General features: G+C 41.4%; 1 protein-coding gene across 2 annotated transcripts in view; it reads left to right on the top strand.

Annotated features, from left to right (window-relative positions):
• The window catches only part of RGL1 (ral guanine nucleotide dissociation stimulator like 1), a 128742-nt gene that overhangs the window by 4941 nt on the left and 104801 nt on the right, over positions 1-19000 (top strand). The window contains exon 2 of one of the 2 annotated variants that reach the window (XM_083621384.1): positions 9028-9188. In XM_083621384.1, the coding sequence (XP_083477510.1) occupies positions 9138-9188 (51 nt within the window). In that variant the 5' untranslated portion in view covers positions 9028-9137. Of the gene's footprint in view, positions 1-8334; positions 9189-19000 lie in introns of those variants that run through there. The other variant, XM_083621388.1, reaches the window with a different exon arrangement.

Raw genomic sequence — 19000 nt, 5'->3', positions numbered from 1 at the left:
CAGATTTTCCCAGGACACATTTAGTAGTTGCTGGGTTATTTTATCTGTCAAGACTTAAAAGAAAGGAGAAAGAAAAGTATCTCACACATTCCAAAACCAAGGCCTCATCATGGTCTGCCTCAATCAGAATATCATGAGTTCATATTTTGGCTCTCTACATACTATATACTCCTGTGTATATAGTGCAGTGGTGCTTAAATGATGTCAGCAATGTAATAAAATGTTCTCCTTAGCCAGCATGAATTAAAGATATAATTTTTCAAAAAAATTATCACAAAAGCTTACCAACAGGCCAATTAATATAAAAAAATAGCTCTAAAGCAGTGACGGGGAACGGGTTTCACCTCAAGGGCCACATTCTGTCACAAGCAACTTTTAGGTGGGAGGGGGGAGAAGCAAAACTGAGTGGAGCAAGAAATGTAATACTTTAGTATACAAATGACAACCATTTTGCGTGGGGGTTCCATTCCTGGCCCCTGTGCATGTTGGTGGAACATGTTACCTCACCCTGTTCTGCCCCCATTCTGCCCTTTTCCAGTTCCAAAAGGACCTGTATGTCCGTGTTTGTGTGTCATTTGAATGCACCTAAAATGGCCACCACTTGTAGTAAGCTACATTCCAGCCATGCAGAAGCCAGAGGCTCCCACAAAGCCCTATCTCTCAAGGCCAGCAAGAGACATGACTGCAGTTCAAGGACACTTTGTAGTCAGGCAAAAGAGTGGAGTAGGACTGGGATGGGGTGTGGCTTGAGGAGAGGAGCATAGCTTTGGTAGGGTATCTTGGGACTGAGGCTCTGGAGGACCAGGAGCTAGTAAAATGCAAAAATATCATGTGTATAAGTCTTTAGTTAGATACATAGTGATTGTGGGTGCCAGACTCCCCTACATTCCTGTGTCGGGTAGGTGTTAGAATTGAAACAAGGCTTAGAGAGTTAAACTGGATGCCAGACCCTTAATCCCTGGACCCAGTTTACCATGCTCAAGAGATGGCCTAGGAGATGGGCCATTAAGAGAACAAAGGAAAGGTAATCGGCCATTAAGAAAGTACAGGTTCTGGGCCAGACTCAGAGTTAGTTAGAAGACAAAGGCAGCGTTTGAGGTAGAGTTTTTTTAGGGTTGGCTATGATGTGACCTAGAAGAAAAAATGTTGCAGGCTGATAAAGGCAGCAAGCTGGAGAGAGGGTTGGAGCACATATATGTGTAAATAAACCATATATCACGAAGACGCCACGGGCTCCACTGTGCCTCATTTCCAGTAGGAAACACGAACCCTGTGTAAGCGCCTGGAACCCCCGTAATCTTGCACCACTTGGAGATTAGGGTGGCGTGCAACAGTAGTAAAAATACATGGATCACTGAGCTTTGGCTCTGTACGCTTCTTAGGGTGCTGGCTATCTTCCTGGAGATCTGATGTGAGGGCAGTGGGCTTTCAGCTCTCTTTTAAGCTGCAGTTCCACCTATACTCAGCCTGTATCTGCGAATAGACACAGAAATTGCAAATGGCCAGTTAGCCCCCAGTGAGCTCCTTCTGGAGGGAACCAAACCTGAGTAAGTGCTGGACATTGGAACTTCTCCAAGAAATGGGTGAATGCAACAATCTATAAAAGTAGTCGGATTTCAGCACTTTATCTCCTTGTCTCGCGCTAAAGTTACACTCTGAGACGGGGTGGGGAAACTACTGCCGAGGCTTTTGGACCTGAGTCCCCACCATCCCTCACCATTGGCCATGCTGCCTGGGGCTGGTGGGAGTGGGCATGTTTCCCATCCTGCTGTAGACAGTGTCCTGGTATATAATAATTGGGGCTAAGGGTGCCATTTATTCCACTCTGCTCAGGAGGGTGGGGAAGTATGTCTTGGCTCTGAAGAACTGAGCCACCAAGCCTGAATGGTAAAAGAGAAATCATCACAGCTGATGTATTTAGTTTTGCAACTCAGTGCTGAGTAGGAATTGCTCAGCAGTGAACATTATTTCCCAAGAGAGATTCACTAGGATAATGCAAAAGTAGCCTGGTTTCTATTTTTTAAATTAAATCCCAGTAACAAATACTATAATTTAGAGAGTGGACTGGAGTGAATAAATACATGGAGTCCCATTGGAAGAGAAGAATGTTATCTTAGAAAGCAGTGGAATGAAATATTCCACTCATTCCAAACTCATGCTTTTCAGTATTTTATAACAAAGTCAGAAAAAGGCTTGTGTGTGCGTGTCAGCAAGCAAAAAGAGATTTTTGTCTGACTTTTATTTCTCAACGAAGACGGAGTTGGACATGGATCATGCAACTGTGTAAATGGTTTTGGAGCAGCTGGTGGAACAAAACAATAAGCTGAATTCCTTCTCTAAAATAGTTGCCAAACTGGCCATTTTCTACATCAGGCCAAGCTATGCTTTACTCTGCTTTGCTCTGTGAAGTCATTGCATCTTATCATAGGAGCTAGTCAGTCTTGTGCAGCAGAATAGTAAGCGATCTCCCCTCAACCTCTGGTTTCCTTGGTATCTGGGTTCTTCCTACAAAAGCCTGATTATGTGCAGGCCCACTTTACAATGGGTCATGTACAACTAAGTTTTACTCAGAGTAAGCCCATTGAAATTAATGGAATTGTTAGTCATGTTCCTTAATTTCAGTGGGTCTACTCTGACTAGGACAAACATTAGATACAACCCATTATCTTCCCTCCCATATCTCCACCCTCGTGAGGGAACTGTGACATCCTAACAAATTAACAACTCAGAGGTTTAGTATTAGGGTTCCTCACTCCTTGGTATCCTTCCACTACAAATATAACACTCCCCCTCTAAAATAATACTTGCACAGAGTATATATAAGAGTGTTGTAAACATTTACACAATGCTGTACAATAGTTGAATGGCAGGGAGTGATGTTTTCTTAGCTTTATCAGCTTCCCAATCTGTGTGTCTGTTCCAGAAAAGGCCGCTATTCAAATGCTAAAAGTACATGTGCATCCAACTTTAACTTTGCAGCTGGAGAAAAAAGTAACAGGTGAATATATTATTGATCTAAAGCAGGCTTGTGCCTGATGTACTGGCAACTGTTATGTTGATAGTGTGAAATGAATTATTTCATACTACTAATAATATATAGAATCTGTTTTTCAAATCACATAGGGGTATTCTTTCAGTGCAATGCCTTGCTGTGGGATTAAATTCAAAACTGAAGTCTCAGAGAGTGAGGACTCTACCTCTTAACTCTTACTTTGATGATTTCTTCACATTCTTCTTGAATGCTGAGTTGAAACTTATTCACATAACAAATTTAACAAACCCATGTGCAGCAGACTTCAAACAGATCACCCATTAATTTATGTAACAAAGTCCTTTCTTGGGAAATATTTTGTAATGAGTAAATCAGCCTTCAGTCAGACCTGAGATAATAAATGTTGTTGTTGTTGTTGTTTAGTCGTTTAGTCGTGTCCAACTCTTTGTGACCCCATGGACCAGAGCACGCCAGGCACTCCTGTCTTCCACTGCCTCCCGCAATTTGGTCAGACTCATGTTTGTAGCTTCGAGAACACTGTCCAACCATCTTGTCCTCTGTCGTCCCCTTCTCCTTGTGCCCCCATCTTTCCCAACATCTGGGTCTTTTCCAGGGAGTCTTCTCTTCTCATGAGAAGTTTTGGAGCCTCAGCTTCAGGATCTGTCCTTCCAGTGAGCACTCAGGGCTGATTTCCTTCAGAATGGAGAGGTTTGATCTTCTTGCAGTCCATGGGACTCTCAAGAGTCTCCTCCAGCACCATAATTCAAAAGCATCAATTCTTCGGCGATCAGCCTTCCTCATTGTCCAGCTCTCACTTCCATACATCACTCCTGGGAAAACCATAAATTAAAAGTAAATATTACTCTTAGTAAATATTGCATTTATAGATTTTATCACTGGGACCTACAGCTCACAAATAGGTTATAATTTTCTTGAGGATTCTTCTGGCAAGTTAGTTAGCTATGCATCGTCTGTGTTCATGATCACTTCAAGAAGTCATGACATGTGAGCCAAACATTACATCAGAATTGGTCCTTTGCTAATCTGCTTATTCCCTGAAAAAAGATTTTTGCCCTTTCAAAAAGAAACTGTGTCCTATTGTAATGTGATCATGACTGTTTTTGTTATCTCATTTTAAAATCCAATTATCCCTTTTAAAAAAATAATCTGCTAAGATTGTAGCTTTATTGTTTTATAGAAATTCTATCTCAGTAAAGTCTTTTTGAAAGGAAGGAAAAAGAGACAGACAGACATCTGGGTACAGACTTGGATTTTACGTGGTTATAAAAGTCATTTGGTCTCAGAATAGGTTTGAGGGTTTTAAATTGGTGCTTTGTCTCTGCTGTTATAACATGCATAAGATCACAGAAAATTGTAGAAACATTTTTCTCTTTTAAACAAAAAATTGGTCCCTGGAAGTGAGGGAATTGATTATTTTATTTTTCAAAACAAATGTCTAAAACTCAGAAGAGAGTCCTTTCCAGATTTATCTATATCTCACGTTTGTGGGATTTTGTGTCCCTGATATGTTAAGTTGATATAGCAATGGAAATATAATAAACAAGAGCAAAACCAAAGTATTAGAGAACAATCTAGACAATGAGGAAAGAAAATTACTACAAGAAAAGACGGGCCTAGTCTTTGTGAAAAAAGTTAAATATCTGGGAGTTAAGTTGTCGGGGAAAAATTTGAACTTATATAAAGATAATTATGAGAAATTATGAAATGAAATTAAGAGAGATCTGGAGATTAGGTCGAATTTAAGATTGTCATTAATGGGTGGTCATTAAATTGTCATTAATTTCGGTGGTCAATGAATGTATTGCCAAAGATGTTGTTTTTGTTTCAAGCCCTCCCAATTATTGACAGTGTGAAATGTTTTGAAGAATGGCAGAAAGTTTTATCTAGATTTATCTGGCAGGGGGAAAAACCCAGAATTAAGTATAAACTACTAATGGATTCAAAAGAAAGAGGGGGATTCTCCCTGCCAGATTTGAAGATCTATTTTGAAGCAGCAGCGCTCTGCTGTATTAAGGAATGGATACAACTAGAGGATACAGATGTTTTAGATTTGGAGGGATTTGATAATGTGTTTGGATGGCATGCATATTTATGGTATGACAAAGTAAAGGCCCATAATGGTTTTAAAAACCATGTAATTAGGAAATCTCTATATGATGTTTGGATAAAATACAAAGATGTTTTGGAAAGGAAGACACCCAGATGGCTTTCGCCAACGGAGGCAAAGGCCCAGAAAAAATTAAATACGGAAATCAAGTGGTTGAGATATTCAGACTTGTTATTGGAAGATAAAGAAGGATTTAAATTAAAACCATTTGATCAAATTAAAGATAAAATAAATTGGTTACTGTGGCGTTTGCCCCTAGGATGCGTCAAGGAAAGAGTTAAAAATGGGTGTGATGTGATTGGCCAGTGAGAATGCGAGGGGGGAGTAAAAGATAGAGTGGGAGGTTTTGAAAATACAGTTGAGGTCTGGGGGTTGACGGTTGAGGTTTGGGAGTTGGAGAAGGAAGAGGGAGGCTTAGGTGTGGGTTGGTAGAGTGGTATTGTGAAGGAGTGAGAGGAATTGTTAGGGAGTTAGATAGATAGTTGGAATAATCAGTTTGAAGTTGTAGGAACTAAGATTTAAGAAACTGACAAGAGAAAAATAAACGGAAACCATACGCTTATTCCTGCACTTAAAAATAAACTTGATTATTTGTTTATGTCAACAACGGTCTGGACTCCGTGTGTCCCCGTGAGAAGCGGGGTGGTGGCAGCGAAGAAAGCAACCGCAGTGGTGGCACAGGGTCAATAGACCGTGAAACGTCCGGGGGCCCTGTGTGATCGCCACAGTTACATTATCACCAGATCAATGAATTGTATAAATTAGATAAGAAAAATGGTTTTGCTTCGGAAAAAACTAAGTTGGAAACGGAGTTGTTGGACTCTAAAGTTAAAAATTTGTCTAAAATGTATAATTTATTGTTGGAATGGCAGACAAAAGATGAGCAAGTTAAATCAGTGATGATAGTTTGGGCAAGAGACGTGGGACACAATATAATGTTTGAAGACTGGGAAAGATTGTGGAGGAAAGGGGTCAAGTTCACTGCATGCATGGTGTTAAAGGAAAATATTATGTAAATGATGTATAGATGGTACTTAACCCTTGTAAAATGGGACGCGGGTGGTGCTGTGGGTTAAACCACAGAGCCTAGGACTTGCTGATCAGAAGGTCAACGGTTTGAATCCCTGCGATGGGGTGAGCTCCCGTTGCTTGGTCCCTGCTCCTGCCCACCTAGCAGTGCGAAAGCACGTCAAAGTGCAAGTAGATAAATAGGTACCGCTCCGGCCGGAAGGTAAACAGAGTTTCTGTGCGCTGCTCTGGTTCACCAGAAGCGGCTTAGTCATGCTGGCCACATGACCCAGAAGCTGTACGCCGGCTCCCTCGGCCAATAAAGCGAGATGAGCGCCACAACCCCAGAGTCATCCGCGACTGGACCTAATGGTCAGGGGTCCCTTTACCTTTTTAACCCCTGTAAAATTAGCAAAGATTTATCACAACAGTGATAATCTATGCTGGAAATGTAAAGAAAAGATGGGTACCTTTTATCTTATGTGGTGGACCTGCCCCAAGGTGAAAGACTTCTGGGAGAAGATTTATAATGAATTGAAAAAAATGTTGAAATATACATTTATTAAGAAACCAGAGGCCTTTCTTCTTGGAATAACAGGTTTGGAATTGCCCAAAAAAGATGTTAAACTGTTTTTGTATGCCACAACTGCGGCAAGAATTTTGTTAGCTAAGAATTGGAAAGCACAAGAAGTCCCTACAGTGGAGGAATGGCAGATGAAGATGATGGATTTTTCAGAGCTAGCTGACCTGACTGGAAGAGTCCGCGACCAGAAGGAGGAGGAGTACCAAGAGGAATGGATGAAATTCAAAGACCATTTAATAATAATAATAATAATAATATTTTTTTATTTATACCCCGCCCTCCCCAGCCAAGGCCGGGCTCAGAGCGGCTTACAAGCAATAATAAAAACAAGATGAATGATTACAACTTAAAAACAAAAATAAAATACAACATTAAAATAATGGAACATTAAAATATTAAAATGTAGCCTCATCGCAGGAGGAGAAGGAAAGGGAAAAAGAAAGAAAGAGAGGGAGGGAATCAAATTGGCTCCAAGCCAAAGGCCAGGCGGAACAACTCTGTCTTACAGGCCCTGCGGAAAGAAATCAGATCCTGCAGGGCCCTGGTCTCATGAGGCAGAGCGTTCCACCGTGCTGGAGCCAGTGTTGAAAAGGCCCTGGCTCTGGTTGAAGCCAATCTAACTTCCTTAGGGCCCGGGACCACTAGGGTGTTGTTATTTATGGACCTTGAGGCTCTCCGTGGGGCATAGCGGGAGAGGCGGTCCCGTAGGTACGAGGGTCCTAGGCCGTGAAGGGCTTTAAAGGTCAAAAGCAGCACCTTAAATCTGACCCTGTACTCTACCGGGAGCCAGTGCAGCTTGAAAAGCACTGGGTGAATATGCTCCCATGGCAGAGACCCCGTGAGGAGCCTCACTTATTAGTTAAATATGTTAAGATAATTTAATTGGAAAAGCTTGTAAATACCAGATAGGCTTAGGATTTAAACATGTAATGTTAGAGTTTAATATGTTTAAAGTTAAAATAGAAAGAAAGAAAGATGTTAAGTGATTAAGTTAATTTTATGAGAAAATTGGTTTTGGAAAACTGTTATAATGATATACACTGAAATTCAACTAGGGGGATTTGAGGAAGCCACTTAACAATGTTACTAAGATTGGTTTAAATACAGTTGAGATTTATGTTTGTTTGTTTGTTTGTTTGTTTAATTTTTTGGGGGGAAATTAATAAAAAAAATGAAAAAAGAGTATATAGGTATATATAAAACTTTACACTGTGCTTTACACTGTGATAATAGGACCACAATGGGTGGTCAGAGGAAGAAGAGGGAGCAGACTGAGGTGTTGTCGTGATCAGGAAGAGGTTATGGGAGAAAGCAGTGCAGAGTCAGAAGCTGAAGAAACCAAGGAGTCTGCTCCTCTTTGAATTTGTCAAATCCTCTTTGAAAGCCAGCCAATTGAAAGCCAGCCAATCCCTCTCGTGGTTATGAATTCCATGGATTAACTATTCAGCGTATGAAGAAGCACACCCTTTTGTCTGTCTGAACCTTCCAACATTCAGATTAATTGGATGGCTGTGAGTTCTAGTATTATGAGAGGGATATAAATTTATCCCTATCCACTTTCTCTACACCAGGCATAGTTCTGCATTCCTCTATCATGTCAGGGGAGTTGTTCCATGCCATTGATCTGCATTTCAAAATTCAAAGAAGCAGAAATCTGGAAGGATGGCTCTGTTTGGTCCACATGTTGTTTTGCAATGTGCAGATGAGGTAGAATCGTTATTAAATGTGAAATGAGTTGATTTTTTTCAATTCAGAATTCCATCTTGAGGGGGAGGGCTTTACTGAAAGCCTTTTCAAAGGTAAGCACATGATGCCTACTCGGTCACCCCTACCTGTATGCTTGCTGAGACACTAACTGAACTCCAAAAGGTTAGTTAGACAGAACTTAGCTCTTAATTGTCCCCCTTGATTACACTGAGATTGTCAGACTATAACTTTCAGGGCCAGTTGGGTACTATTTCATTGTGGGACTAACACATATGATAATAACTTGCACTAAAATGCTATGGATTTATAATATACAAATCAGCTGCATGGGCATATCTATGCAGGCACAAAGATGACATGTACCTGAAATTTGTATATTATGAACAAATGATTTCCACTTCTGCAATATGTGAAAGAAAATAATTTCCAAATCATCTGATGTATGCTTAAAGGACTGTGTGGACAGGCAGACTATTGAAAATTTGGTGGACTAGTAAATTTTTGTGGGCTTTTTTGCAAGGCTTGTGTATGCTTCTAAATAAAGTGAATATATGGAGATGTAAAAATAAATGGGTCACTTCTGACACTATGACTCTTCATTTGGTACAGGAAGCATATAATGATTCCTACAACTATCTGGTTTTCTGAAACTTTCCTTGGAGGCCACCTGGCACCCTGTTCCTGAAGCATCTGAAACCAAAGAGATCCACAAGGTCCTGATGTATATGGATGATCACATTTCAGTATGGCGTGTATTAGTGATGCAGGAGGTAAGCTGACTGCACGTGATTAGTTATTAACATGAGAGTTTGTGGATAGCAAACCAGCAGCATATGTACTCCAGCCCGGGGGGGGGGGGCATCGACCCAGGTGCCATCATGGAGGGGGGTGACAAATTATCAAGGGACAATTACTGCCCTACTAGGGCAGTTCATAAAAAACTTTTTTTAAAAAATGCCTGCTCCAAAGGTCTTATCTTACTACACTAGGGATTATATAGCTACATATGAAATTTCATGCATATCGGTTACTATCTTGACCCTCCTCCATGAAAATAGCTGTTTATTTGGCCGTTTTCTTATGTCGTGGAGGCTGAGATTTCAACAAAGCAGCTGCCTTTGCTAGACTCTCTTCAGGCACCTGCTAAAAGCATTCTTCTTTAGGCAAGCATGCCTACATGCTTAGGAAGTTGAAGTAATTTTAATCTTAATATTTTAGCTTTTGTATGTTTTAAAGTAGGATTGTTAATTTTTCTTGATTTTACTGCTGTTGTGTTTTTTGTTTTTTGTTTTGGTAAACCACTTTGCAGGTTTTTTAAAATAAATTTTATTAAATAAATAAACAATAAATATAAATACAATAACACAAGCCAAAACACCACCCATCCTGTAGATTTAAGTATCCGTCCACAGTCGCCTACTTGTTATCAGAGGCTCAGAATCCACATTCCTTTGTAAGAAAACCTGACCTTCCTACGCCTCTGCTCCGGCCTAGAAGGATTTTATAGTAGAGGGCAGTGCTTTTTTCCCTAATTTTTTTTAGGGTTATTCTCATTTTGACTCAATAAAATAACCATTTTATTGTTCAAATCCGGAAAAATAAATACAGTAAATGGACAAAAGTACAAAGATTCACAAAATGTTTAGGGGTTTTTGTCCCCCTGCGTCTCCCCAGAGAAAGCACTGGTAGAGGATAATAATACTTAATGTAGACTCACGATTCATTTGCAAGTGTGTGGGGTTTTTTAAGTGTACAGTTGGACACAAAACATGCAATTGGGGTGATATTGTGCGTTTGGAAATCTGATAAGAAACAGCTGTAAAAATGGGGGATGGGGAAACTGACCATGTTGTAAGCGTATCTGTCTGTTAAGCACTTAAATGGCAGACAATGGCAGCCACAGCATGGACCCAAATTATATAAGGGCAGAATGCACTTTTTTACTGTCCTTACAACAAACTGCCCAAACCATGTTAGACCACATTGTTTTTAGTCAGAACCTGCTCTTATTCACCTTCATCTTTCAGCAAATGATGTTGCCAAACCAAGATAGATTCATAAATGAATTGTGGTAGATAAGAACCACTGATTCCTATGGAGAAACCACCACTGATCAGGGGGTAAGCAAGGACCAAAGCACACAGGGCGTTCCTGTGTTTGGGGAATATGGAGGTTCACATACAGTTTCTTATGGGAAATTTATGTAGTTGGGAAATCTGTTTTAAAGAAACACTGTTCCTTTGCTTGGGACTGAAAACAGGAGGAAAGAACCATGTCTTACAGCACCATGCTATAATGACTACTAGGAAGTAAACCCCATTGAGCTCAGTGGAGCTTACTCTAAAGTAAATGGGTATAGGATGGCAGACCTAATCCTTGCTTGCTTTTGAGTCCTAGCTGAATCCAATGTGTAAAGCAGGGGTCAGCAACTTTTTTCAGCCGTGAGCCGCTCCACCGTACCTCAATCCTTGGGGGGGGGGGACTATATTTTGGGGGGGGAAATGAACGAATTCCTTCCTATGCCCCACAGAGATGCATTTTAAATAAAAGCATACATTCTACTCATGTAAAAACACCAGGCAGGCCCCACAAATAACCCAGAGATGCATTTTAAATAAAAGGACACATTCTACTCATGTAAAAACACGCTGATTCCCAGACCAATCGTGGGCCGGATTCAGAAGGTGATTGGGCTGCATCCGGCCCACGGACCTTAGGTTGCCTACCCCTGGTGTAAAGCTTTCCCTCTGAAATGTGCTACTACATATTCCCTCTGTTCTCTTACAATAGGAATATTAATTGCTTTGTGTCGTTCCATACACTTTTTTTAAAACAAAACATGAGACTCACAAAGTGGTTATTAGAGTTGGGCCCCAATTAAAGTGAAATGGGAGGGGTGATGGGCTATTGCTTATCCAAATTAGGAAAAGACAGACTTCAGGCTTGCAGGATCTATTTTGTTTTCTACTACAACCCCAAGAACCACCAACCAGCGCCTGATGCAAAAGATAAACTAAGAATTAAAGAACTTAGAGCCCAGAAATGTTCTTTGAATACTAGAAATAAACAAAGCTCACAGTCCTCCCACACAGAAATCCCAGCCTAGTTACACCAAGCTTTCTTCTTCATTTCAGCAGTATAATTTTGTTGGTAGCGGCAACAATCCTGAATGATTTTTTGTCTTTTATAGCAAATGGTCATGATAATCAAATGCATTTCATTGGCTTTTAAACTTGTAACCTGTGAGCTAGTGTGTGATTGTGGATGGAGTATCAGTACTAAGCTGGGGTGCAGTTGATTTAGCCAAGTGGCTTTTTGTTGTTTATCAAACAAACCCACAAATACTCAAACAATGTTCTGGAATTAAATGATTGGACTCAGCTGTATGGGAGTGATAAGGCTCAAGAGAAATGAAGCAAAATTGGAGTTGATTCAGTACTGAAAAATACATCCAGATGAGGAATGGATTCTAACCACTTTGTGGGGCACTCAGCAGTGTTGTTCAGCCAACAGTAAGGCTTGTATCAGTGGGAGGGAAGCAATTTTCAGTGATTTCCACCCACCCCATGCCTGCCCTGACACTTTGTGGAACAGCCGTAGCTCAATAACAGAGTACAATGTTTTGTATGCAAAAGGTTCAATCCCTGATGTCTTCAGGTGAGGTTGGGAATAAATCCTGGTGAGTCGCTGCCAGTCTGTGTTGAAAATACTGAGCTAAATGGACCAATGGTGGATAAGGCAGATTCCTATGTTCCTGGAGCCTTCAACCCTCTGGGGGCAGGTTAAGGAGTGTGGGCGCCTGCAAGGGAAATCACTGTAATTTGTCCCTCTGTTTCATTGACAGAAGCTGAACAACAGCGTTAGATACAACCCATTGAGTTTAATTGGGATGCAGCAAAAATACAACTCATTGCTGGGCTGGTTTAGTTAGCTTAATAGTTTGGAATCGGAAAGGGCTAGGGATGTCTTGCCAATTTTCCACTGGAGACTGCAAGTCGTTTTCTGCTGACTTCAACCAATGTTGGTCTGGGTTGAACTCTAAACTCCCTGTTCCTGTAATAAGATTAACTCCTTTGACACCAGTGGTTTTATACTGAAGCCACTGAGAACACAGTGCAATATCATAGGCGTACAGGGGGCCAGAAAGCTGGGATTGCGCAACTGGATTCTGCAGAGCTTTCTCCTGAGAATCTTCTGTCTCTCATACCAGGCTGCAGCAGGAAGGACCCTGAAGGGGAAGAAGTGGCTTGCGGCCCATCTGGCCAGAGCTTCTGCCTGGGTGAATTAACAGACTGGTGGTGGGTGGAGAGCAAGGGATGAGAAGGCAGGGATGTCACAGATGGGAAAGGAGAGTTTATAGCTCAGAGATGGAAGAAAGAAGGAGATGTTTCAGTGCCATGATGCCAGAAGGTGCATCTAGAGCTGCAGGACAGTAGACAACACTACATACGCCATCGGTAGTTGCATATTGGGGAGCTTTTTTACCTAAGGCCAATTGTATCACAGAGATTGTGGCTGGGGTGTGGGGAGAGATTAAGCCATCCTTCCCCAACCTTGTGCCTTGCAGATGTTCAAGAAAGCAGTCTCTCCTTGGCAGAGAGGGTTCTGTGGTTTGTTGAGGGACTAATGCCTTTGTGACTCATAGTGGCCCTTTTTGCGCTGGAAAGATTAGGAAGAAGGAGTTGGACAAAACATCAGTAAATTGTAAGGGAAATTTGGAGGTCTAAATTGATATATACTGTTTGTAGTTCTGGAGGCTCCCCATTGATAGTTTTGCTTACAATACATGGTTTTGTTTGTTCAAGTAGATGTTTTGTTTTATTTTTTATATTGCCTGTGTTGTATGATTATGTCATGGCCTTTGGCTAGGATAATAAGCTTACTGAACTGAACTGAGTACAGCTCCTGTAAGCTGCAGCCAGTATGATCCGTGGTCAGAGATGCTGGGAATTGTGATCCAAAACATTGGAAGGCTCTCGGTTGGGAAAGGATGAGTTAAACTTTCCTCCCTGTGCACCACAGTCCTAATGGAAATCATCCACTCCCCAGGCTTAGTACTTACTAACAGCAGCAGCCCCAACCCAGATGTAGTTGCCAACATTTAGTGTCTACTGTAGTTTGACCCCTACGGTTATCTCTCCTTCAGCTAAGCTAAGGCAGAGGGAAAGGCAATCTGCAAGCAACAAGAGTAGGCCTTTTGCTAAATCCCGACCCAGAAATTCTTCTAGGGATTGGAAAATGTCACTTAACCTGCACTTGCCTATTGATGGAAAAAGCCTTCCTTGGTTGGTGTCTTCTGCTTCTGCCTTTACTACTAGGTGGTGACACACAAGTTGAATCCCTGCCTGATGTCCCTTGGCTTAAAGACTGTTATGGGGTCAAGTCTTAACACAGAGGAAGTTAGTTTTGTGAGGGTGGGGCACTGATTCTTTGGAGAGGCTCAGCCGAAAGAACCTTCAAATGACGTTGAGCAGGAAACAGTTTTATGCCATTTTGAAGGGAGGGGAGGAGGCAGTTTGAGGGATTTTTTTTTAGCTCAAATATGTTCCCATGGAATGCAAAAGGCAAGTGGATAGGGATGTCAAAAGGGGTATTGTTTTATGAATCTTGGTTGGTGTCATTTTTATCGATCCCCACACCTGAGAATGTTGTTATTGTATAAGTTTTAATTCGGATGTCTACTCCAAGAGCACAAAGTTAATTTTAGCATTTAAGCCACAAAAACTGGCCTAGGCATTCAACAAGCCTGTAGGGCTTTGCCTCCTCTACAGCATGTATAAAACTAATCTTTTGAATGGACTGACCTTTTTGGAAGTAATAAAGCTACATGGCTGGCACCTTTGAAATAAGTGATTACTGGAACTGAGTGAGTCAAACTTAAGCCGAGTTATTGCACCTGCATGGATGGGAAGGGACAAAGTCCTTGGGCTTTGAACTAGTTAAATATAAGAAATGTGGGCAAGTATCCAATTCTTGAGCAGAGAGGGAAGGCAAGAAAAGGGTTGACAGCAGAAAAGCTGCTAAACATTAACTTACAATGATGTCCAGGCTTCTTGAGGGAAAGTGTGGCCTGCATAGTAGAGCAACATAGGTTATGCCTGTGACCTGTGACCTGTCACTTTGCCGCATTAACTCAAAGGGTGTGGCTTGTTACAGTGGTTGGGAGGGCCTGTGGCAACTGCTGTTCATAAATTTATAAAGCTGACAATAGTCCTTTAAGAGGATTAGGTAGTCTGATGGAGCCATCACAGCCCATAATCTACAGTCACTTCTTTTGTCTCATTATTGTCTCCGGTCAGACAGGTTTTACATGTTTTCTGTACTGGTCACAAGTAACCATAGTGCATCATGCCATCTTCAGTTCTCTTTCTCTAGCTTTACTGTTAGTCCAGAATGAGGATGAGGGAGAAATTAAGTTTGGTTTTGAATTTAATGTGAACCCACCATATCTGCACTTTCTAAATCATAGCCAAGTCAGCCAGGTCACAGCTCTCTGTGAAAAGTCACAGTTATCCAAATTTTGTAACACTATTCTCCAACCAAATTTTGTTGTTTAGTCGTTTAGTCGTGTCCGACTCTTCGTGACCCCATGGACCAGAGAACGCCAGGCACTTCTGTCTTCCACTGCCTCCCGCAGTTTGGTCAAACTTATGCTGGTAGCTTCGAGAACACCATCCAACCATCTCGTCCTCTGTCGTCCCCTTCTCCTTGTGCCCTCCATCTTTCCCAACATCAGGGTCTTTTCCAGGGAGTCTTCTCTTCTCATCAGGTGGCCAAACTATTGGAGCCTCAGCTTCACGATCTGTCCTTCCAGTGAGCACTCAGGGCTGATTTCCTTAAGAATGGAGAGGTTTGATCTTCTTGCAGTCCATGGGACTCTCAAGAGTCTCCTCCAGCACTATAATTCAAAAGCATCAATTATTCGGCGATCAGCCTTCTTTATGGTCCAGCTTTCACTTCCATACATCACTACTGGGAAAACCATAGCATTTACTATACGGACCTTTGTTGGCAAGGTGATGTCTCTACTTTTTAAGATGCTGTCTAGGTTTGTCATTGCTTTTCTCCCAAGAAGCAGGCGTCTTTTAATTTCGTGACTGCTGTCACCATCTGCAGTGATCATGGAGCCCAAGAAAGTAAAATCTCTCACTACCTCCATTTCTTCCCCTTCTATTTGCCAGGAGGTGATGGGACCAGTGGCCATGATCTTTGTTTTTTTTTATGTTGAGCTTCAGACCATATTTTGCGCTCGCTCTTTCACCCTCAATAAAAGGTTCTTTAATTCCTCCTCACTTTCTGCCATCAAGGTTGTGTCATCTGAGGTTGTTGATATTTCTTCCAGCAATCTTAATTCGGGCTAGGGATTCATCCAGCTCAGCCTTTCGCATGATGAATTCTGCATATAAGTTAAATAAGCAGGGAGACAATATACAGCCTTGTCGTACTCCTTTCCCAATTTTGAACCAATCAGTTGTTCCATATCCAGTTCTAACTGTAGCTTCTTGTCCCACATAGAGATTTCTCAGGAGACAGATGAGGTGATCAGGCACTCCCATTTCTTTAAGAACTTGCCATAGTTTGCTGTGGTCGACACAGTCAAAGGCTTTTGCATAGTCAATGAAGCAGAAGTAGATGTCTTTCTGGAACTCTCTAGCTTTCTCCATAATCCAGTGCATGTTTGCAATTTGGTCTCTGGTTCCTCTGCCTCTTCTAAATCCAGCTTGCACTTCTGGGAGTTCTCGGTCCACATACTGCTTGAGCCTTCCTTGTAGAATTTTAAGCATAACCTTGCTAGTGTGTGAAATGAGTGCAATTGTGCGGTAGTTGGAGCATTCTTTGGCACTGCCCTTCTTTGGGATTGGGATGTAGACTGATCTTCTCCAATCCTCTGGCCACTGCTGAGTTTTCCAAACTTGCTGGCATATTGAGTGTAGCCCCTTAACAGCATCATCTTTTAAAATTTTAAATAGTTCAGCTGGAATACCATCACTTCCACTGGCCTTGTTATTTGCAGTGCTTTCTAAGGCCCATTTGACTTCACTCTCCAGGATGTCTGGCTCAAGGTCAGCAACCACACTAACTGGGGTGTACGAGCCATCTATATCTTTCTGGTATAATTCCTCTGTGTATTCTTGCGACCTCTTCTTGATGTCTTCTGCTTCTGTTAGGTCCTTACCACTTTTGTCCTTTATTATGGTAATCTTTGTACGAAATGTTCCTTTCATATCTCCAATTTTCTTGAACAGATCTCTGGTTCTTCCCATTCTGTTGTTTTCCTCTATTTCTTTGCATTGCTCGTTTAAGAAGGCCTTCTTGTCTCTCCTTGCTATTTTTTGGAAATCTGCATTCAATTTCCTGTATCTTGCACTATCTCCCTCGCATTTTGCTTGCCTTCTCTCCCCCGCTATTTGTAAGGCCTCGTTGGACAGCCACTTTGCTTTCTTGCATTTCTTTTTCATTGGGATGGTTTTCGTTGCTGCCTCCTGTATAATGTTGCGAGCCTCCATCCATAGTTCTTCAGGCACTCTGTCCAGCAAATCTAAATCCTTTAACCTGTTCCTCACTTCCACTGTGTATTCATAAGGGATTTGGTTTAGATTGTATCTTATCAGCCCAGTGGTTTTTCCTACTTTCTTCAGTTTAAGCTTGAATTTTGCTATAAGAAGCTGATGATCTGAGCCACAGTCAGCTCCAGGTCTTGTTTTTGCTGACTGTATAGAGCTTCTCCATCTTTGGCTGCAGAGAATATAATCAATCTGATTTCGATGCTGCCCATCTGGTGATGTCCATGTGTAGAGTCGTCTCTTGTGTTGTTGGAAAAGCGTGTTTGTGATGACCAGCTTGTTCTCTTGACAGAACTCTATTAGCCTTTGCCCTGCTTCGTTTTGATCTCCAAGGCCAAACTTGCCAGTTGTTCCTTTTATATCTTGATTCCCTACTTTAGCATTCCAATCCCTTATAATGAGAAGAACATCCTTCTTTGGTGTCACTTCTATAAGGTCTTGTAAGTCTTCATAGAATTGGTCAATTTCAGTTTCTTCAGCACCAGTAGTTGGTGCATAAACTTGGATTACTGTGATGTTAAAAGGTCTGCCTTGGATTCGTATCGAGATCATTCTATCATTTTTGAGATTGCATCCCAGTACAGCTTTCGCCACTCTTTTGTTGACTATGAGGGCCACTCCATTTCTTTTACAGGTTTCTTACCCACAGTAGTAGATATGATAGTCATCCGAACTGAATTCGCCCATTCCCGTCCATTTTAGTTCACTGATGCCCAGGATATCAATATTTATTCTTGCCATCTCATTTTTGACCACATCCAACTTACCCAGGTTCATGGTTCTTACATTCCAGGTTCCTATGCAATATTTTTCTTTACAGCATTGGACTTTCCTTTCGCTTCCAGGCATATCCGCAACTGAACGTCCTTTCGGCTTTAGCCCAGCCGCTTCATCAGCTCTGGATCTACTTGTACTTGTCCTCTGCTCTTCCCCAGTAGCATGTTGGACGCCTTCCGACCTGAGGGGCTCATCTTCCAGAGTCATAACTTTTATATGCCTGTTGTCTTTGTCCATGGAGTTTTCTTGGCAGGGATACTGGAATGGCTTGCCGGTTCCTCCTCCAGGTGGATCACGTTTGGTCAAAACTCTCCACTATGACCTGTTCATCTTGGGTGCCCTGCTCGGCATAGTTCATAGCTTCTCTGAGTTATTCAAGCCCCTTCGCCACGGCAAGGCAGTGATCCATGAAGGGGTCCAACCAAATAATGTGTACCAAAAGTGTGTATATTACATAACATATGTGTTTAAAAATTGTATATTATATGTGTATTAAAATGCATCTATTCAAGAAAATACCGTAACATACAAAATATACTATTTTAGGGGAAATTGCTTGCAAAAGTGTATATATCAGGCAAAATTGCATACAAAAATATGGGAGGAATCCACACTAAATTTTTAATGAGGACTTTAAAAAAATAATAATCACCATGATCAGAAATGTGGAGAACTGAACTTAAGACTGAAGAAATGAGAAACTGAGAGAAGCTGAAATTGAGAGATAAATCAATCTCTAGGTCTTTCAAGAAAATAAGGGAGCAAAGCAAAAACAGGGAAGGCTTTCTAGCACGAGAACTCCACATCAGTAAAGACTATCCCTACCACCCTTAGGCCCCTGTTTGTAGCGTAGACTGGTAGGGATGAAGACTGCAAGTACTGAAAAATGCAGGGGCCAGGTAGACCTCAGAGACACATCCAACTCCACATAGATAAAGACATTTCCCAGCACTGCATAGCATAGATGACTGCTCTGTACATGTGCAAATATATTTATGTACAGCTACATAGAAACTTGTAAATCATTCAGTCTTGTATCGCACATTAATGAAAAATACACTCTTGCTTGATTAAAACTAACCCATTATTTAAGAAAAGCATTGGCCTTGAACCCATACCTTTAACAGTAATCTCAACATGCTAAAACTATCAAAATACCAGCCCATTTCCCTCCCCATTGAATCCTGTTTTACCCTTTCTGGGGGAAATCCAGTAAGTTTCAAAAAGGCTTGACAATTACC

This window comes from Podarcis filfolensis (genome assembly GCF_964270895.1).
Source record: "Podarcis filfolensis genome assembly, chromosome: 6".
NCBI classification, from domain to species: domain Eukaryota; kingdom Metazoa; phylum Chordata; class Lepidosauria; order Squamata; family Lacertidae; genus Podarcis; species Podarcis filfolensis.
This window is presented reverse-complemented; position numbering and strand designations above follow the sequence as displayed.